Here is a 22,776-nt window from a genome sequence, read left to right on the forward strand (position 1 = left end):
AAGAATATAGAGAAACGGAAAATAAAATTATGAAAGAATAGAAATCATGTTAAAAATGTTAAAAAACCAGAAGAAGAAAAAGAAGAAAGAAAAAAACAAAACAAAAGTCTTATACTTTTACATCTATAACCCTAATATCTACTTCGATCCAATGAGAAGATACCAGCCACGGTTTATTATCTTTATTATTTCATTTTTTTTCTTCTTTTCGATAAAAGCACTCTTACACTAATACCCTTAGAATTCTAAATACCCTTATTTCACACAAGGAATTATTGCTCACTTGAGCAACTAAGCTTCTGATTGTAGGATGGATCTTATATGTTTAAAATTGAATATCATGATTGGGCCAAAAAAGGTTAAAAAAAAGAGTTTTTTCTTTTTAGTAATGAAAGAGTTGAATACATGTACATGAAGGGGTTCAGATGAAAATATTTTCAACAAAATAGTGCAAAAGGTGACATGCATCCCAAGAGATTAGCCAGAGATGTTTTGTTGAAGTTGTCTAAAAATTAGATGTGATGGAGGTTTAAGGGTAATTTTACCATTTCTTTTATCTTTTAAGGGTAATTTTCATATGCACCCCTTAAGGTTTGGTTTATGTTATTTTTAGTCCAAAAAAATTGAAGCTTTACATATGTCTCCCCTGTGCTATAGAAAAAATCAATTTAAGGACAAGTAATCATTTCTACAACCAAATTGCCCTTATTCTTTTTTTTAGGCAAATTTCATTTGGCCCCCTTGAGGTTCGGTTTATGTCATTTTAATCCAAAAAAATTGAGACTTTGTATTTGCGTCCTCTGTACTATAAAAAAGGTCAATTGAAGGACAAATTATCACTTTTATGACCAATTTGCCCTTAGTCATTTTTTAATTTAAAATTTTTACATATAATCTTACTTGCTATGAAACTCGTGACTCCCATTTTAGTACAAAAATTATAAAAAAATCTTAAAATTTAAATAAATTCTAAAATATGACCAAAATACTTTTATATGTTAAAATCACTCAAGTACCTTTAGTTTAAACCTTATTTTTTGACTAAAAGGGGAGTCACAAGTTTTATGGTAAGAAGAATGTATATGTAAAAAAAATTAAATTAGAAAAAGAATAAGGGCTTGGTTATAAAAGTGATAATTTATCTTTAAATTGACTTTTTCTATAGTATAGGAGAGGCAATTGCAAAGTCTAAGTCTTTTTGGACTAAAAATAACATAAACCAAATATCAGGGGTTTTGGGGGTCCAAATGGAATTTGTCAAAAAATAAAAATAAATGTAAATTAATCATAAAAATGATAATTTGTCCTTAAATTGACTTTTTCTATAGCACGGAGAATGCATATGAAAATTACCTTTCTTTTAAATAACATCTCATAATTCTCATCATGCATATGAAAAATAAACCGAGTCACACGGTTTCCATCCAGGATTTTTTAATTTAGTAAAAAGCAATGTAAAGTCGTGAAAAAATAGAATGTGGGACTCTACCGTTGCTGTTGTGGGATCAGAAAAAAAAAATATTCTATTGAAAAGGAACGTAGTATTAATAATTGATAAGTTAAGGTAGAAGATCTAACAATGTTGCGGATCAGGCGATCAGCTAGCACTGAAGGCCTACTTGGTTCAGGGCCCGAGTTATTGGCCATGTTCCTCTGATTGGTTTACTGAACTTATGCTCAGTTTCCATCTCTGCTCTTGTTTCTTAATGAAAACTTGATTACCAAAAAAAAATAATTGATAAGTTATGCGTCTTTGGTCCTTGGTACGCAATTGGTGGTTTCAGTTCACGAGCTATCAGGGCAATATCTCACCATTTTATCTCCTCTGACAATTTTTCACGAAATTCCATATTCTTATGCTCTGCTGCCAAACGAAGAATCATAATCAGAGATTCCGTCAACTTGTCAGAGACCATGAGGGTTTTCGCTTTGATCTTGACTTCCATCTTTGTCCTTGCCATGTTTATGATGGTTTTGGCCACAAAAAGACGGAGATTCGAGAACCCATAAGTAGTTAAAGCCAAAAGTAGTTCATCGCTGGCTTCAGTGATTTTAGAACTGGTGTCCCGAGGTGCCACAGAGGGTGTGTCGGAGAAGGTTTTCCAACTTTCTTCCTACGTCGGATACTCAAGACCAACGATATGCTCTCTTGGCTGAGAACTGAACACCATTTCCAACCGGAGAAGAACTGGATAAATGGTAGGTGCCACAATTCGTCGTTGCTTTCCTTTGATTTTGTCTTAATCTCTTTTAATTAACAATCAAACAACACTAGTAGTTCATTTGGCTAAACTTAATCTGATCTTTTTCTGTCTTCTTGATCAATTCGGTGGCGAAATTTGGTTGTTCCGGCATCACTGCATCAGATCCTAAACATGGGCAAAAATTCATCGATATTTCAGCGAGATTTTGCCAGTTCACTAGTTTTGCCGTATCACCTAGCGAACTGACAATATTAGGCAAACTTTCGCACCATGCTTGGGTCAAGGATTTTTTAATTAAATTCTTGAGATTTTAATGAGTGCACAACTCATATAAAGCTTAGTGATATTCTCTTGGTCGTCCAAAATTATATACGTCTTAAAAGGTTAGCAGAATTCTTTGGCTATTAATTGTCGAGTCAAAATGACTATTTTACCGGTGATTAATAAATGGACAAATTACACATAAACCTCCTAGAATTGTAATCAATTACATCTATTATTCTTGAAAAAGAATCAATTACAAATGTCCTTCTACTGTTCAAGAGTAAAGTAAAATGATGACATTATTACTGAGAACAAAAAATCTGAAATATCCGTCTTACCTTTCTTTATACAAGTATTTTTATAATTCTGGCCTTACCCTTATCTATTATTGTTTTCTCTTTCTATTATCTCGATTCTTTGTTTCTCAACTCTGATGGCACCACCCTCGCCACTACCACCACATACGTCTCTCCACTAGTTGAAATCAGCCATTTTCCACACCAACCGTTTTCATATTACCCTTATCCTTGACTTGAAAAATAGTCATCTTCTTTAACTATATCAATCCTATCCAGAGTAATAAACTCCTCATCATGGTCATGAGCGAAGCAAAAGATCAGAATTACGACGACTTTCTACAGATTCTACTAAAAAGTCAAGGAAGAAAACATAGATTCAACAATGCAATGAGAAAATATGGAAGATATCATAGGAGAAGGGAAAGGGAAAGGGTAAATTCTTAGCGTGCACTGTTAAATGTGGCCTATTTGGTTACTTGAATTTGAAAATTTCAGAAATCTAGAGATTTCAAATTTATGGAGTCATGGTTCATAAAATGAACTGTTTGGTTAGCTTGAATATTTGGAATGAAATCTGAATAACCATCCTGAAAACACATCTATGGAGTCATGGTCCAAATGTTAGCACTTATAATAAGGGTGAAACCTCTGGATTTCACCTCCTATCCATAAATTTATAAATTCGCATTTTTAGTGTAAAAAGGTAAATCCTTAGATTTCATTAATCTAGGGATTTATACTACCAAACGGGTATAAATCTCTCATTTGTGAATCTAGAGATTTCAAATCTCTGTATTCATGCAACCAAACGGGTCCTTTCCAATTATCCGATTCAAATGGAAAATTTTGTAATCGAACCCCAAAAGTCAAGAAAAGTTGGTTTAATTGATAGAGAAAAGCTATGTGAAAAGATGGAAGGTTGGACTCACTTCTGTAGCTCTGCTGTGGTGGGACCGTAAAAGAAAAGAACTTCTATAAAAAAATGAAATACAAACGTGAAATCCGTATAAAATTTTAAGGGAAAGTGTTGGCTGAACGGCTGTATAAATTGCTTGGCTTTTTGTTCCTAGAAATCCTACTATTAAATATGGTAGGATTAAATCTGGATCGTTCATCACAAATGGTTCAGATTTAACTCAATGAATTCAATGGTTGGATTTATTTACATAGCCATTTAGCTACATTTATGCAAAATTTTAATAATTGATCAATGAAGATTTTTTTTTTCCGCTTTTTTTTTGTTTTAAATGATAAGATTTTCCATCTGTGGTTTCTTTTTTTTTTTTTTTTGGTTACATTTATTTTATTTTACTTCCATGATAACTAAGGTCAAAGAAAGAATCCTCAAATAGTCTAGGAAAGTTAAAGAGGTGCATAAGCTAAAGGGAATTGTTACTTACGAAATGAATTGGTCAAGAAACTAGACCAACTAGACAGCCTCAATAGGAGGAAATATTTTGGAATGCACTATAGGTTGGCATAAATTAATGTTAAGTTCCCTTAGTGTAATATATTATGTATGAGTCGAACCAAGACTAACATTATTAGCCACCGTTGTGTATTTTCAAATTTTAAATTTAGAAAGAACAAAATACCCCTCATGTGTTATGACTAAAATATCATTTATTGATTCACAATATATATTTTATTGGTCATTAAGTATTAATTAATTTTGGTTTAAAAAAAAATATTGTGAGTAAGCAAAGGATATCTAAGTCATAACATAGTATAATAGATAATCTAAGGTTATTTTGATCTCTCCAGATTTAAAATTTAAAATATTTAATGGTGGTTAATGGTGTTAGTTTGTTTAGGACCTACACATATATTGTTTATGGTGTCGTAACAAGTAATATACTCATGAAAAAATAGCTCCCTTGAAGACTATAGAGTAAGTATCAAACTAATTATACCAATTTTATTCGAACAAATAATAAGAAAGAGAATTATTTTAGACTAAATTACAAATTTCAATTTCAATCTGTTAATAACTAAAAACATAGAAGTAAAATTTCACCATAACTAATCATTCTAATCCTTTGATCCATCAATCTTTATAATTTGAAATATTTTTTTCTGATTGGTAAGTGAGATTTCCTATCCTATCTGCTAGTCTCTCTCAAGTACTAATAGAAATTCCTTCAATTGCTAACCCACAATTTTATGTGAATTAAAACAACTAAAAGATTATTAAATTCTATGAATTCTCATTTAATAGCTACACAAACCATGTAAGTATATCTCTATCCTACATATAATTCATGGCATTTACTCCAACGAATTAAATACATAATTAAATTCCATATCAATTTATTATAATTAACGAATCAGTTGATTAGTTGCCAATTAATCAAAAGCATTAAGAACAAGAGTAAAAACTCAATCAATGAAAACAATATTCAAACTTCTATTCTTAAATTCAAGGATAGAAATTTAAAATTAGGATACATCTTATACCTAGAAAAATTTAATTTGTTCATTCTAGAAATAAAAAAAACATCACATAAGAGTTCGAAAACATTGGAAGAAGATGATGAAAAACTTATTCCCAAGCTCCAAGTCTCCAAAGCCTAAGAGCGCCTCCAAAATGTGTCATCTACCTTACTCCAAACATCCTCAAGCTGGTGTTGTTGTTCTTTTTTTTTTCTTTGAATCAATTTGTTACAATTCTAATTTTCTTATTTGACTACACCAAATAAGGATTTGACATACAAATTGGATTAATTTAGAGAGCTCAGATACACAATCCCATCGTTGGATTTGAAAGGTAAGAAGTTACAAAGCTTTTCTCGAAAAATTAGTTGGATCGAACACCAGATGACCATTCGATGAAGAACTTGATTGAAACTGGACAGAGACACTCAAAAACGGAATTTTTCCTTTTCCTTTTTTGATCTAGTACCAAATAGGAGATTAAGAGTCCGGATCCTCACCCCGTCGGGGGAGCCTAGAGTGCTCCCCGACGGCTTCCCAACCACACAAACATGTGGGGCCCACAGGTAAAAATTTGAGGGTTTTTTTTTTCCTTTTCCAAAAAGTGTTTTCCACCTGTGGGCCCCACATGTTTGTGTGGTCGGGAAGCTGTCAGCGAGTACTCTGTACTCCCCCGACGGGGTGAGGATCTGGACTCAGAGATTAAACCCTGAAGCATGTAAAGAATCATTCTCTCCACGTTTTTAACTTGAGGAAGCCCCTAGAGTTACTCTAGCTTGATGAAAAAGACTTATTTTTTGAGTGGAATAAAATCTAGCTTGGTTCTTTAAGTTGATTTTTGCAGAATTTTCCAATAATACCCTGCAAATTTGGTGATTTCCTGCAAGCACAAATAATAAATTTTAATTATAATATGCTAGGAAATATATAAATCATCAAAATTATAGAAATAAAACCAATTAATTAGTAGATATAAAAACTACTCATCAGCAGTACTATAGGTTGACATAAATGAAACTTGGATAGTAATTCCATTAGGAAACCTAGGCAATAAAGGTGTTGTGGAATAATACGACCAAACACAAGAGTGGTTGATTCATCTTGGGTATTCTTTGCGCTACATATAAACGGTGACGCAAAAATTATGCAATCTTAAAAACTTCGAAAATGACCAGGGAACTACAATAGGAAAACGTGTGGGTGGAAAGTGATTCAGTTACTTTAGTGGCGCCTGTGGTATCAATAAAAGAATAAAGAACCCATTATAGCTAGTAATTTCAAGTAAACATATGGCAATTAATCGTCCATATGATAAGTCGTGTAAGGCAATTGTATTTTACATGTTTAATATGCATTTTAATATAGGTAATTTGAATAAGTATGGGGAAAGAGAGGGGTTTAGTGTTTGTAAAATTCAAGAGCAAATTGATTTTTTACAATTAAATTCACAGTTTTCATGTTTCCATAAACAAAAACCTTCTGTTCACCCACCCAAATAATAATAATAATAATAATAATAATAATTTGAGACTATTTTTTCTTCGAATCTTCGAATCTAAAATAAATAAGACAAATATCTAAAAAAAGACATTTGTCATGTTGTTCACTAAATTAACAAAACATTGTTTTAAACAGCAAAATATAAAAATCATTTGCATTTGTCTCTTTTCTACAATCAAACAATCTCAATATTTTCTTGTACTTTGATGGATTTTGTTGCAATGTCTACGACAATGTTCCTACATATCCTTGTTGTTCTATTAGCTTCAACTAAATGAAGAACTATGCCAAAGGTTTGAAGATTGAGTAAGCATTCCTTCTATTTATTTTAGTGACCATTGCACTCAATTGAACCTTAAGATGTTTATTGACCTTCAATTTGATGATGCCATCATACTCTCAAGCTATCCTCATTCCTCAATATTATAAATGGATATTATTAGCATCTAAAGTTAGAAGTAAATCTTGTTTTACATAGCTTTTTCAACTCCTTTTTGTTTTTCAATTTGGGTTATCTTATGAAAAAGGAAGTAAGTTACTTACAAATAGATTTAATCATTCTACTGCGGTGATAATTGACGATGAGTAACTTGCAAGTTTTATAATTTGTGAAGGAAGGAGAAGCAAGAAGAGAAAAAGGAAAACAATAAGAGTTTGGCGAATACATGTAAGAATTAAGGATTTCTCATGACTCTTTTGGACTTTATATTTTTCAAAGAAAGCACAAAACCAATTTGTATGTCAATTAGTATGACAATAAGGAAATTGATATGCGTATGTTATGAAGTTAGATACGGCAACAGTGTATGCTTAATATACAGGAAAAACTCATTTTTTCAATTATACTTTCGAATACGCATATTAATACGACAATCAATATGCGTATTTACTAACTATCGATCCCATATATGGTTTGCATTACAAGAGGAGGAAAATATATTTGTGACAACCCAAGCCATCGGGAAATCAAAGTTAAGAAGTGTTGATGTAAACAAATTTAACTTTTCAAAAAAGACACCATTTTCCTTGAACGGAAAACCCTACACTTGACATGTCTTCAACTTCCTCTTCCGTCTGCAACCACTGCTCTTCTTTTATTCTAGTATCTCCATAATTTCTATTCTTGTGCATTTTCTTTCTTTCTTCTTCTTCTTCTTCTTTTTTTTTTTTTTTTTTGCCCTCTTATTCTCCTAGAATATGGGGGTAATATTGAAAATAGATAAATAAAAACTACTTAAGACTAACAGTGTTAGTGATAGGGGGTGTGGTTGATCAAGTGAAAAATTCAAGAGGTGGCATTATAATATGAGGTAACTCAGGGGGAGGCATTGAAAGTTTTCCTTTAATTTTTAATGCATATGTTATTGGATAAATTCAAACCCCAAAAAAACAAATAATCCTCCTTTGTGGTATTCAATTGAAAATAGAAAATTTAAAAGTAAGAATAACCAAAAAAAAAATCCCACTTTTTGGTCTAATTGCGGATTTTGCACTAGTTACAGTTGATTGTAGATGAACAATATGAATCAAACCTATAGTACAACTATGCACGTGAAACTACACTAGCTTAAGTCAAATAAAGACAATGGAAATATAAATAATATAGTACAACTACAGAAGACATCCCCTGCCATCTAAGCCACAACCCTGATTATGGGTTCTTGCAAATTATGCTCTTCACTAAGTTGCTAGCGAGTTGGTTGCTTTCATCCAGGTTCTTAGAGGGAATTCAGTGCAAGCATGGGAATTAAAATAACCAATTCAATTCTGTAGGAGCATTATGAATTACAAAACTTGTATGGTACATCTAGACAATGCTCCACAAAATCAGGAGAGTAGTTTATCTGAACTGATTCGAATCAAATCTCTTTTCTTAAATATTTTGTTTTCATGAATAAACCCTTGAAAAAGCATCTCCCTAATTGTCTTTTATGGTTAATTTTTTAACAATAGATTATTTTAGATTCTAGATTTAGAGTTGCACCGCATTCAAACAGCATTCCGAATCTAATCGTAGAAACTGTTTTAATCAAACTACTCTCAGACATTGAAGGCCTAGTCACTTGGCACCAATTTCATGATCGATTTCTACGGCGGCTCTTTGTTCCCAAACATCTATGTTTGCTGGAGTAAAGATTGAAAATGAGGTTGAGATACTGACTGAAGTGAATTTTGAGGAGGATTGCTTTAGGATTAAAAGAAAATGGGAAAGCCCAATTCAAAAGACTCTCCTAGGAAACTAAAAATTGCAGAAACTGGTTCATAGGGATTCAGATCCACACTGCTAGCAGGGGCTGGAGATCATCTGGCCGCTCATAGGCAAAACTGGGATGGAGATGATGAGACACACCGAACTCTCACCGCTCAGTTTTTAGATATATTTACAGGACACTGACTGTGACTTTTGACGATTCAGAGGTAGATGGTTTTCTCACATATCAGCAATTCATGTATCTCAACAACACTCATGGATTTGAGCTCCTACAAGCGGACCTTGATGAATATCCAAAAACCAGATGCCACCAACAAAGTCTCAAGACGCTGTTAATTCTTGAAATTATGATGTCACAGGTGCATATATGTAGGATTGTAGCACATATCTACGTTGGGAATTCCACTCTACTCTAGAAATGGGGAAAAAACCACAGGAACACATTTATGGAATAGGATCAAGGCTCTCCCTTCTACCACTTCAACTATAAAAAATGTGTGGTTCTTGTAAATTCTGCTCTTCAGTGGCTTGCTTATCCTACTAGGGACCCTAATGTAAGCCCACTACTCACCAAGAAGAGTATGGAGAGTTGTTACTACCTGAGATTACTGATGCTGATAAGGCTCGGATTATCAGTGCTCTTGGAGAACAACTCTACCTGCTCTGTTCCTTCAAAGATGTCCACGATGAGATTTAGGTGATGAAGGATTACAGCATGAGGGATTCTTGGGAGAAACGCTTGCTTCTGTAGAAATGGGTAATTTGGCTACTTATAATTAACTTGTACATTGGTTCAAAGAATAGGAATGTTATGCTTGAAAATAAAGAAATAAGATAGCATGTCCTGTATGTAGTATGATTACTTCATACAAATGAGGTTATTATATAACTTGATATTTTCAGGGCACACTAGGCTGAAGCAGTTATTGTATCCAACGGTTCGCTCTGATCAATTTTGGTTTGAGCTTCTTCAGTTTCAGCTTGAAAGCACCAAATCCAGATATGGACATCAGCAAAATTTCCATTTGGGTTGGTACAATTTGGGCTAACAGTTTGGGTTTGGATTGAAACAATATCGTTTGCAGACCTCCTATTTTAATTTAGTTTATCATTTGTATTGTCATTGATTTTTGGTTGATTTCCTGCTCATTGTGGAGGTGCTGAATACTAAATAATTTTTCTTTCTAGCACGATAAATTTGAGGAAATTGAAAGTCCATTGCAGAGACATCAACCATTCATTTCATGACATGGGCAGGCCCTGTGTTAAGCCTTATGTTAGAGCGGAAGGACGGTTTTGAGATTCACAAGCAACTCAGAAGCCATCAGGTGGTTTATTTTCTTTATGTACTTATTTTTAACAGTTTCTCTAGTTACCCTATTGAAGGATGCCAGCCATGTCAAAAGTAGACTTCAAGATGTGTTGTGTGTCGTCTTAGTGTATAGATGATCTAAATCGGATTTTCCTATTCCTTATGTTTGTCCAAAGTTTGGAGTTGTTAATGTTGTGATTTGTACTTGATCATATCGAGCAAACCATTGGATTTCTTCACTGTCTAAGCTAAGTCCATTATTATCATTGGTGTAATTAAAGATCTTATTCTTATAGTTCTGTTAGCATAATTACTGTGTCGAGTGATTAATTATTTCATTTTTGTAATCCATACCATCCCTACTGTCTTATGGAGGTCAGCAATTGGCACAGAAAACACCAGTTTCATATTTGCAAAATTTGAAAAAGAGACACTGAAGAATGACAATCTATAATGAGGAAGTTTCAAAACCAATTTGAAATTTAGATAAGCTATATACATGGTAAAACTCTTCAATATCGTAAAACCCTCATTTAGTCTTCTATGTAGATCATCTAGATCTGGACCAAGGCTTAAGCTCAACCACTAAGTAAACATCATATCACTAGAAGCAAAACCATCAAAATGAATCCTCAACAGTTTCATTGTTTAGCAATGCCACAAACATCACTCGGTAACCATTCTACAATACATATTTCAACAACTATAGAGTTAATTCACAGTAAAAATAATTTTGCTTCTGTAAAATTGAGTATTTTGACTACTTAAAACCTATGCCTTATTCGAAGAATGGAGAGTATACTTGAAAATAAGGAATAAGAAAGCATACCCTATATGATCACTTCAAGGCCATGAGGTTGACGACATTTATCATTGGTGTTCTTGAAGAGCAACTCTGTTTGTTCAGTCCTGTCTGTGATGGCTCTGTTGAGATTTGGGTGATGAAAGATTATGGAAAAAGGGACCCTTGGGAGAAACAGTTGTTGGCCCATATAGAAAAGCCTTCAAACATCTTCACACCTATGTGTGATACAAAATATATAACTGCATATCTAAAGGAAAAATATTATTTTTAAAGTTTATATCTCAAAACTAGAAAATAAATACACCCAAATGATCCAAGACAGTATCCAAAATATTAAAAGCTTACCAGTGATGCTTGATGCTTCTGAATTTTTCTCCTCCGATAAACCATCAAATGTGGAACCCAATTTTCTCCGCAGGGAGACGTCTTTCAGACGGACGTTCTAGATTTCCATATTGGTCAGACATTGCTTCTTCCCAAGCACAGTAGGCTGAAACAGTTACCGTATCCCCATATTCATATTGAGCAGCGATTGATTTCCAAATACTGTTAGGTATCTTGATCACCCAAGTAAACACTTCCTCACATATATCAAACATTTCTTTGTCGTGCTCCCATGTAGAATTCTTTGAGTTATTAAAAACTTTAACATGGAAAGATACACGAAAGTCGTGTAATTTGGATGACGGAAAAATACTGTATATAATCAACCCTTGTTCTTGTTGCTGCATTTCCATGTTACGAAGTTCAGCAATAACTCGGAAACCATCATCATTTTGAAAGCCAAACCAATCAGGAACCACATTCCCAGGGAGAAAAATGTCACAGATCTTACCATCTCCAAATTCTTTAGATATATCCTGTCCATAAAACCAAATCAGTCCATGTTCTTTATATATGGAACTTAGAAAGTTGATTTTCCTTTTTTTTTTTCCTTTTAAAGGACAGAAAGCTACAGTCTGTAAATGAACATACCTGAAGAATTCTCTTCTTCATAGAAGTTTCCAATTGGAAACAAGCACGTAAGTCTATAATTGTTGCAGACTTCAAACCATTTAAGCCATCAATTTCAGTCACGTTTTCACATCCTGTGAGGTCTAGCCTGCATATTTGTTTTAAGTTTGATAGATGTGGTAATCTTTTCAACTCGTGGCAATACCCTATCGAAAGAGATCGCAAACTTGATGGAAGTATTGGGAGGCTCTCAATTATGTTCCTGGATAGATCCAATGACTCCAGCGAGGAAACCTCCCGAAGAACAGAGGCTATATCATCATCTGTCAAACCGCAGCTTGCCAAATTTAAGTCTTTCAAGGAGCTCAATCCCTTAAAACAAGGTGCTTCACTCATAACTCCAGCTCTCATAACTCCATAACTATGTCTGATCCTCTTTGAGCAATAAGAAACATCAAGTATTTCAAGTGATTTCAATTCGTTGATACCGCTTGGAAGATTTCTAAGACTCTCGCAAAAGCTTAGTTCCAATTTGACAAGTTTCTTCAGAAAGTGAATAGTTTCATGGACTTCGACCAATCTTTGACAATGACTTAGATTCAATCTTTCAAGATTCTGGAGTCCAGAGAAATCCGGCGTAATCTCCAAGTAAGGAGACCAGCTAAGATTGAGGACCTTCAGCCTTTTGAGATTCTAGAAGAAAACACAAGAAACAGTTTTCACAAATTGCGTATTATTACACTTTTTTCTGGTTAAAAAACTGCATGTCTTAACACTCACTTGAATAAATAAAAGAAATTTTGGAAAAATTAATTTGGCATACCTTGGTTCCCTTCCAAATTTCTTCAAGCTTGCTCATCCGCATCTCAAGAATGACAAGGTTTCCCAGATAAAAATTCTCTGGTATGTATTTAAAGGGGAATCCTGTCCAACTAAGCCAAACTAACTCTTTGAATAAAATAACTCCTCCTTGAATGGGATGTTCCCAATCGATAATGCCTCCTTCAGATCTTGAACAATCCCCCCACCTAATTCGATGAGAAACTCGAAGTAACCTTAGATTAGGCATTCTAGAAAAACCATTAGTAGTCATCTGCTCTTCCTTTTCATTGCCAGAAAGGGTCAATTGAAAGCCTTTAACTGCAGATGTTCCCTGACAAAAAGAAGGAAATTAATAAGAAAAAGGAAGAGGAAAGGGGTAATTCTCATATCTATTTGCGATTAATCATCTATTATGATAAGAGATGCAGTTGTACGTGTTACTAGCACTTACACTGAGGTTTCTCAATACATCAGCGCTGTCACCAGTCTTCCACACTCTACTACGCTCTCCGGGTTTCTGGCGAGACTCCTTGCGAACAATTTCTCTACCCATGTCTCGAATTAAGTCATGCATGCATAGATTGTTATCTTCATCAACTGTTAACAAAGACCTCTCTTTGAGCTTTTTAATTGCAGCTTTTCCGCTTGGATAGCAAGCATCTAGAATTATACTTACAGAGTCTTTGTCTCGTCCAATGAAAAAACATGAGATATCAAGGAATATACTCTGTTCAAACTCATCTAATACATCATAACTTATTTCGAGTATTTTCAAGACCTCACGATTGGGTATCTCTTTTAGTTTCTTCAATTCACATTCCCAATCATCTAGACTTCTTTTGTGTAGAGATGAACCCAAAGTCACAAGAGCTAATGGGAGGCCTCCTGCATAACGTACCACTTCCATTGAGAGCTGCTCATAGCTTTCTAAGGGATGATCTTGTTTAAAGGCATGGCAACTCAAAAGTCGAAGAGATTCATTTTCATCCATTGTCTCAACTTTATACATGTATTTTCCATCCATTTCTAACTCAGTTAACAAATGTTCATCTCGAGTTGTCAAGATGATTAGACTTCCTGGACAAAACCAATCAACCCCACCAACCAACTTATCCAATTGCTTCATCTCCATCACATCATCAAAAATAATAAGAACTTTTTTATTGCATAGACGCTTTTTTATTATACTGATTCCTTGGTCTTCATTGTGTATGTCTACGCATTCCCGTTTTGAGATAGCAGAGAGAAGCTGTTTTTGTAGATGCACAGAACCTTGTGGTTGACTAGACATCTTTCCAACATCAGCAAGAAAGCAGCTACCATCAAAGTTCCTAATCATCATGTTAAAAACGGCCTTTGCTATGGTTGACTTGCCTATTCCACCAGGGCCATATATTCCTATGGTGTGAACAATATCTGATCCGCCTTCATTGAGCAAACGACGTATGCCATCTTTGTGGAAATCTAGTCCAGTTGGATATGTTGTAATAACATCCAAACACTCTGGTTTTGTTATTTTCAACACTTCTTCAACAATTTCCTTTATAAGTTTTGCTTCATGCCTGATCATGTTGATGAAAAGAACATATAAATATATATAAAGACAGAATAACAAAGAAGAGAAAAAGAAAGACAGAAAGAAAGAACAAAAAGAAAAGCGCAAAATGTAACTAAATCGGAAGGCAGCAGCTACGACACAGCATGTAAATACTTGAAATGGTGGAAGTTTTCCAAAAAAATTTCATTGGATCCTCGTCATAAATTGTTTCCTTGGGAGTGGCATAATCTTTTGGGCTTTGTTCATTCTAAACATATTTTGGCAGCTGGACCTTTTGGGAGTTGGATCTGACTTCCTTTCTGTTAACTCCATTATGGATTTTTCTACAGACCTTTGTTTTAAACTTAAGCGAATAATATTAAGCGTGATAAAAATGATTTTTCATTATTTTCCTAGTTGTCTTTAATTTCATTATTTGCATATTATTTTCTCCTCTCATTTGAATTCTTTCCATTCATCCTTCCTCCCATTCGAATTCTTTCCATACCATCTCATCCTATCCTTCCATTTCATCAGTATCCTAATTTGGCATGATTGATTTCTCTATTGAAACCTTTCCATACAATCATTTTCATGTGTTGCATTTTCATGTTTTATATCTTTCTTTTATTGCTCATTGTTACCTAACAACATGGGATGTATGCTGTCTATATATTTGAAGTTCCCTCATATGAAATTATTCAACCATTTTTCCTATTGAGGTTTCGCCCTAATATGGTATCAGCCTAAAACATGATTCTGCATCTTAATTAGCCATGTCTTCTTCTTCCTCATCTTCTACCTCCTCTTCAATGGCTATCAATACGAAGTCTTCTCGTTATAGTTCAAAACATGGTACCAAGAAACACTATCATTATGACTTTTGTTTTAGGAAACATGGGTACCCTCCCAAACGTGCTACAAAGTCCACTACACCGCCCTCTCCTACGGTTCACTCTCTTGCTGCAACTATGGTCTCCTTCTACTATTGCACCATCTTTCACCACAGATCAGTACCATAAACTTCTATCTCTATTGGAATCTGGTAACATTACATCATTGGCAAATGTTGTAGGTAAAGTATTTTCTCTATGGGTTATTGATTTTAGTGCCAGTCTTCATATGGTTTCAGATTTATCTTTATTTTATTCGGATAGTCTTGTTCCTCACACACAATCTATTCGCCCTCCAGATGGTGGTTTTGCTCCTGTTACACATTAGGAATTGCAACCCCATACCCACTTTACCTCTCACGGACGTATTACATGTTCTTTCATTTAGTTTTAATTTATTATCTGTTACCCAACTTACCTAACAACTTCATTGTTTCCTACGCACGAAAGAGAAGATTGGGCTGGGTAAGGCGTACAATGGACTTTATTATTTGGAGTTGGATTATCCCGTTGCTGCTACTGTTTTTCCCACCAAGGACTTTTGGCATTCTTGTTTAGGCCATCCATCTTTAAAAGTTTTTAGTTATATTGCACATTTGGATCTGAATATTTCTTTTTATAAAAATTGTGTTTGCTTTATTTGTCCTTTAGCTAAGCAAAGTCAACTTCCTTTTCCATCTAGTACAATTTCTACCACTTCTTGTTTTGAATTGATACATTGTGACATATAAGGGTCATACTTTGTTCTCTCAATTTGTGGTGCAAAATATTTTTTAACTATTGTGGAAGATTTTTACGATACACCTAGGTGTTTTTGTTAAATCATAAATCTGATGCTTGGTCCTGATTAAAGGAATTTCTTGCTATGATCAAAACCCAATTTGCATACTTAATTAAACAATTCCGAACTGATAATGCTCGTGAGTTTTTTAATTACCATTTAAATGACTTTTTTACAACCCATGACATTATTCATCAACATAGTTGCTTTGACACACCCCCAACAAAATGGGGTTATTGAACGCAAACACTGCCACCTTCTTAATGTGGCTCATGCTTGAAAGGAAAAATGGGGTTATTGAACGCGAACACCGCCACCTTCTTAATGTGGCACATGCTCTATCCATTCAAACAAATCTATTCATAAGTTTTGGAGTTATTGTGTTTTGACAGCCACTTAACATAATTAACCATTTACCCACCCCGCTGCTACATGATGTCACCACTTCAAGTTTTATTTTGTAAGATCCTTTCGTATTCTCATCTTCGAACTTTTGGAAGCCTTTGTATGGTCATTAACCATTCATCCATTCGTCAAAAATTTGATCCTTGAGCATCTCCAAGTGTTTTTATTGGGCATCCATATGCAAACAAAGGGTATACGATTTGTGATTTACAAACACATAAGGTTTACATTAGTCGTAATGTCACATTTGTTGAAAATTCTTTTTCTTTTTCAAAATTGTCATCCCCATTTTTGCCTATTTTACCCATTGCAGCTCTAGATATTGATAGTTAACTCATCTTATTGAATCCAACCTTATCAATCACACCCTCTCCCCAACTGGTTGAAGAACCTCCTTCACCCAACCTCCCATCCACTACCATTTTTCGGCCATATTGGGTTCATCGACCGCCACCCCATCTTAAAGATTATCATTATTACAACATGGATGCCCAAGCTCCTCCTTCATGCATAGGTACTCTCACTCTTATAATTATTTTTTATCCTATCATAGATTTTCCTCACCCCATTTCAGGTATCTCAAGGCCCTAAATGCTATAACTTAACTAACAAGCTTTGCTAAGGCTATATGGATAGTGAAATTGCAACTCTTGAACTTAACAAGACTTGGTCTCTTGTACCTTTGCTTCCAAACAAGAAACCCATATATTGTAAATGGGTTTACAAAATCAAACGACATTCAGATGGGTCAATTGAACGTTATAAAGCACATTTGATGGCAAAGGGTTATACTCAAATTGAGGGGGGGTTTCCATGAGAGATTTGCCCTATTTGCTAAGTTGATTACTATTAGAACACTTCTTGCCATTGCTACTATCAAATGATGGTCCTTGCATCAATTGGACATCAACAACACCTTTCTCCATGGCGATCTTAATGGAGAGGTATATCTGACTCTTCTGCCTGGTTATTATCGAAAGGGGGAGAAATTGGTTTGTCGTTTGCACAAATCACTATATAGGCTCAAGCAGGCATCTTGTACTTGGTTTTCCATGCTTTCTAGTGCCCTTATTGATCTTATATATACACAATCTAAGGCATATTACTCTCTATTCTATCTACTTACAAAGTCTTCATCTACCTTTGTGCTTGCTTATGTTGATGACATTTTAATTATTATTGTGTCTAACACAACTGCGATTTCCAACCTAAATCACTTCTTCAGCATCTTTTCCAGATTAAAGATCTTGGTTCACTTAAATATTTCCTTGGTCTTGAGGTGGCACGTCCCAAGAAAGTATTTTCATCAAGCAACAAAAATACTCATTGGACATCTTAACTGATGGTGGTTTCACATGTGTTAATCTGACTCAATTTCCAACGGAACCACACCTTAAGTTGACTACTTCTAATGGTGAGCCCTTACCTGATCCAACATCATACCGTCAGTTATTGGGCCGACTAATTTACCTCACAATTACTTGCCCAGATATTGTTCACACTGTAAATATTCTTAGTCACTTCATGCATGAGCCTCGTAAACCTCATAAGGATGCTACTAATCGTCTACTACGTTACCTCCATGGCACTCCAGGACAAAGGATTCTTCTATCTGCTGACAATGAGTTATCTCTTCATGCTTATTGTGAGTCAGGTTGGGCAAGTTGCCCTATGACTCGCAATCTATCACTGGATATTGTGTATTCCTCCATGGAACTCCAGGATAAGGGATTCTTCTATCTGTTTATAGTAAGTTATCTCTTCATGCTTATTGTGAGTCAGATTGGGCAAGTTGCCCTATGACTCAGCAATCTACCACTAGATATTGTGTATTCCTAGGTTCCAACCCTTTATTTTGGAAATCTAAAAAACAAGTCATTGTATCCCGCTCATCTACTAAGGCTGAATATCATGCTATCACCATCACCACTTGTGAACTTATGTGGTTAGTTACATTGCTCAAAGATCTTGATGTCATGGTCCCTCAACCAATACCTTTATTTTGTGACAATAAAGCTGTTTTACATATTGTTGCGAACCCAGTTTTTCGTGAACATACCAAGCACATCGAGATTGATTGTCATGTGGTTCGCGACCAAGTTTGACATGGTCTCATTAAATCCACTTCCACCACTAGTACTGCCCAAGTTGCTGACATTTTCACCAAGGCCCTTGGAAAATATTTGTTTTTCAGTCATAAAGGCAAGCTAGAAGTTCTTAACATTCACTCTCCAACTTAAGGGGGTGTATTAGGCGTGATAAGGATGATTTTTCATCCTTTCCCTATTTGTCTCTAATTTGAATTATTTCCATATTATTTTCTCCTCTCGTTATTAAGACGAAACCTCAATAGGAAAAATGGTTGAATAATTACATATGAGAGAACTTGAGATATATAGGCAGCATACATCCCATGCTATTAGGTAACAATGAACAATAAAAGAAGGATATAAAACATGGAAATACAATATATAAAAATGTTTGTATGGAAATACAATGTATATAAATGTTTCAATAGAAAAATCAATCAAACCAAATTAGGATACTGATGAAATGGAAGGATGAGATGGTATGAAAAGAATTCGAATGGGAGGAAGGATAAATGGAAAGAATTCAAACGAGATGAGAAAATAATATAAAAATAATTCAAATTAAAGACAATTAGGGAAATGATGAAAAACCATCCTTATCACGCATACTAAATAAACCTTTGCTTAATTGGATCTTTTCCGCTCTTGGCATTACTTTTTATTGTATCTGGAAAGTTAGGATTGCCTATCTTTCCTTGATAAACCTTTTATTCCTGATAAGGTTCTTAAATCCATTTGATTTTGAATGGAATTATGCAAAGTCTGTTGATGGCAAAGCATCTTCAAGAAGTTTGGAGATCTCCAAATCTTCAAGATCTCTGACCATCACCTAAGGCTCGGCCTTGGCCTTATTATCTTGCCCAGTTCTACAATTGCCTAACAGTTTTCCCATGCAATTGTTTTATATAATCCGCTACATATGTCTCATGTTGGCCTTCAAACAGTTTATCCTCTTGGCACCACAACAATCATGTTGTCTTTTTCTTATATACAATACTACACTACTATTATAAAAGCACCCGACTCACGGAAGATGGTTACATCTTTCTTCCAAGAATACCCTCAGACATTCATTAAAAAGTAATTGTGTCCAACTCTCACTTAATTGTAATTAACTCTCACAATTATTTCTCTAAGCAAATTGAAAAAAGTCTCACATAGAACGTTTCTTTATCCAACAAATTTAAAAAATGTGATAATATCCCAATCCCTCTTCAATTGCAAAAAGCTAAAATAAGGAAAACCCACTTAAGACTAGAAGAAAAAAGAATAATAATAAATAAATAATTTGATGCCTAATATAAAAATAATTGCTAATAATCAATGTAGTGAACTGCAAAGTTCATTTTAAGTAACTCATATATACAAATATATGACACGGCATGAACCAAAAGGATTTGATTATAGAGACTTACCCATCTGCAACCTTTCGTTGATCCCACCCTGACGAGTTCGCAGCTTGTGTGAGAGCAGCCCTCCACCTCTTCACCCTATCCTTCTCCATCTTGAAACGCTTTTCGTGTCTCTTAAATGCCCGAGAATAAGTGTTGCTCTGTTTCCTGACATCCGACGGATCGATCTTGTAGAAAACAGGGAGAATTTCTGTTCGGCCACCATTTTTGCAATCGAGTATCTTAACCAACTCATCAAGGCACCAGGTGGAAGAAGCATACTTTTCAGAGAAGACGATAATGGCAATCCTGGAATGTTCGATGGCTGCCATTAGTCCTGAGGAGATATCCTCTCCTCTTTTTAGCCCTTCGTTGTCCTTGAAAGTCTGAATACCTTCTCGAACCAGTGCGTTAAAGAGGTGATCGGTGAAATTAGTACGAGTGTCCTCCCCGGAAAAACTCAAGAAGACATCATACGTCCACTGACCCGAGGAAGACGAGGCTCCGCTCGACGATGCACCGCTCGACGAGGCACCGCAGGTCATGTGAGCCATTCCCTTTGTTTTTCCGGTAAATAAATCAACCATTTCCTTACGCATGTCTGGTTTGTTATCTTCACCAATTGTTACCGAAGACCCCTCTTTGATTTTTTTGACTACATCTCGAAATATATTTGCATATTCTTCGTCCCATCCATTGAAAAAATGTGGCACATCAAGGAGTATGCTCTGATCAAATTCATTTAACGCATCATAACCCGTTTTAATATTTCCTGAGGCAGCCTCAAGGCTCCTGTCTTCTAGTTTCGCCAGTTGACACTCCCACTCAATTGGACCTCTCTTGTACAGGAGGGAACCCAAAGTCGCTAGAGCTGATGGGAGACCTCCTGCATAATGTACCACTTTCTCTGAGAGCTGCTCATAGCCTTCTGAGGGATGATCTTGCTTGAAGGCATGGCGGCAGAAAAGTTGAAGAGATTTATTCTCATCCATTTTCTCAACTCTATATTTATAATCTTCATCCATATCCAACGCAGTTAACAAATGTTCATCTCGAGTTGTCAAGATGATTAGACTTCCTGGACAAAACCCATCAAAACTACCGACCAATTTATCCAAATGTGTCATATTCACCACATCATCGAAAACAATAAGAACTCTTCTACCGCGTAGAAGTTTATTGATCAAATTGATTCCTTTATGTTCATTGTGAATCTCTATGCCTTCACGTTTCAAGATGTCAGAGAGAAGCTGTTTTTGCAGATGCAAAGAACCCCGTCGTTCACTAAAAACCTCTCTTACATCAGCGAGAAAGCAACTGCCTTCGAAGTAGCTAGCCATTTTGTTAAAAACGGCCTTTGCGATGGTTGTCTTCCCAATTCCACCGGGGCCATATATTCCTATGGTGTGAACAACTTCTGATCTGTCGCGTTCATTCAGCAAACCGCATATGGCATCTACATGGGAGTGAAGTCCAGTTGGAAATTTTGCAACATGCAAACATTCAGGGTTTGTAATTGCCAACACTTCTCCAACAATGCCCTTTATAAGGTCCGATTCATGCCTGATCATGTCGATGAAAAAACATATACATGCATATAAATTCAAAAAGGAACAAAAGAAGAAAGAAAGAAAAAGAAAAGTGCTCAATGAACCAAAAGGATTTGTTCATTAAGACCTACCCATCTGCAACCTTTCGTTGATCCCACCCCGACAAATACGCAGCCTCAGTGAGAGCATCCCTCCACCTCTTCACCCTCCCAATCTCATTCTGGAAACGCTCTTCGTGTATCTTAAATGCATGAGAATAAGAGTTGCTCTGTCTCCTGACATCCGACTGATCGATCTTGTAGAAAACAGGGAGAACCTTTTCCATGCGGCCGTCTCTTTTGCAATCGAGGATCTTCACCAACTCATTAAGGCACCAGGTGGAAGACGCATAATTCTCCGAGAAGACGATAATGGCAACCCTGGAATCTTCCATGGCTGCCATCAGTTCTGAAGAAATGTCATCTCCGCTTTTCAGCTCTTCGTCCCTGAAGGTCAGAATACCTTCTCGGACAAGTGCGTTAAAGAGGTGATCGGCGAAGTTAGTACGAGTGTCCTGCCCACAAAAATTCAAGAATACATCATACTTCCACTGCGACGAGGAAGACGAGGCTCGGTATCTCATGTTGGCTGCCATGGAGAAATTAAGCAAAAGATATCAGAAAGGACGATGGCTTTCTACAACCAAAGACGACTGAAAAATAGAGATTACAAGAGACGATGCAATGAGAATATCTGCAAGACCGACATCATAGGGAGAATCGGAGGAAGCTGCTCAGAAAGTAAAAGGAAAGTGCCCAGCGTCAATTACTAAAGATTCTGAATGGAGAATTTCGTAATTGACCGCCAAAGTCAAGAAACAGAAAGACGGTTTAAATATTTAATTGCTCAAGAAAAGCTATGTGAAAAGATAAAAGGTGGGACCGTAATGAATTTCTATTGAAAAAGTTAAAATGTGAATCTCGGATAAAATTTTAATAATTCATTAATCGAGTTTTTTTTAAGTGATAAAGATCTTCCATCTGTGTTTTTTAATCTTAATTTACTTTTTTTTTTTATTATAATCGATCATATCCGAAAAATATATAGTGAGTCTCCTACCATTAGAAAATCAGAGTTATCTGTAGATATAAGTAGGTTAATTTTTCGAATTTTTTTTGTACAACATTAATGTTGTTTTTTCATTTATTCGATTGAAAGAAGATGGTTTTGCTGCTGGAGAAAAAGTTCTGAAAAAAATAAAAACGGAGACTCACTGCTATAATTGATAAATCGAGTAATAATTTTAATGAGGGCAAGATTTACATAAAGCTCAGTGATATTCTCT

At 35.2% G+C, this 22,776-nt stretch overlaps 1 protein-coding gene across 3 annotated transcripts; it reads right to left on the bottom strand.

The window, feature by feature from the left end:
* Positions 1 to 10,686: 10,686 nt before the first annotated feature.
* LOC149027479 (disease resistance protein Roq1-like) lies at positions 10,687 to 22,233 on the bottom strand. Of its 3 annotated transcripts, none has more exons than XM_089162958.1 (7): positions 21,584 to 22,233; positions 19,927 to 21,465; positions 13,257 to 14,367; positions 12,807 to 13,136; positions 12,005 to 12,676; positions 11,375 to 11,889; positions 10,687 to 11,244 (listed from the first exon to the last, which is right to left on the bottom strand). In XM_089162958.1, the coding sequence occupies exons 1-6, from the start codon at positions 22,084 to 22,086 to the stop codon at positions 11,419 to 11,421; spliced, it is 4,626 nt and encodes a 1,541-aa protein (XP_089019084.1). In that variant the 5' UTR covers positions 22,087 to 22,233; the 3' UTR covers positions 10,687 to 11,244; positions 11,375 to 11,418. The 3 variants fall into 3 exon arrangements, with proteins under 3 accessions (XP_089019084.1, XP_089019076.1, XP_089019070.1); XM_089162950.1 differs by having other exon boundaries at positions 10,687 to 11,276; XM_089162944.1 differs by having other exon boundaries at positions 10,687 to 11,889.
* Positions 22,234 to 22,776: the final 543 nt, after the last annotated feature.

This window comes from Hakea prostrata, chromosome 1, assembly GCF_041222555.1.
Source record: "Hakea prostrata isolate BN-2017 chromosome 1, UWA_Hpros_2, whole genome shotgun sequence".
In the NCBI taxonomy this organism is placed as follows: domain Eukaryota; kingdom Viridiplantae; phylum Streptophyta; class Magnoliopsida; order Proteales; family Proteaceae; genus Hakea; species Hakea prostrata.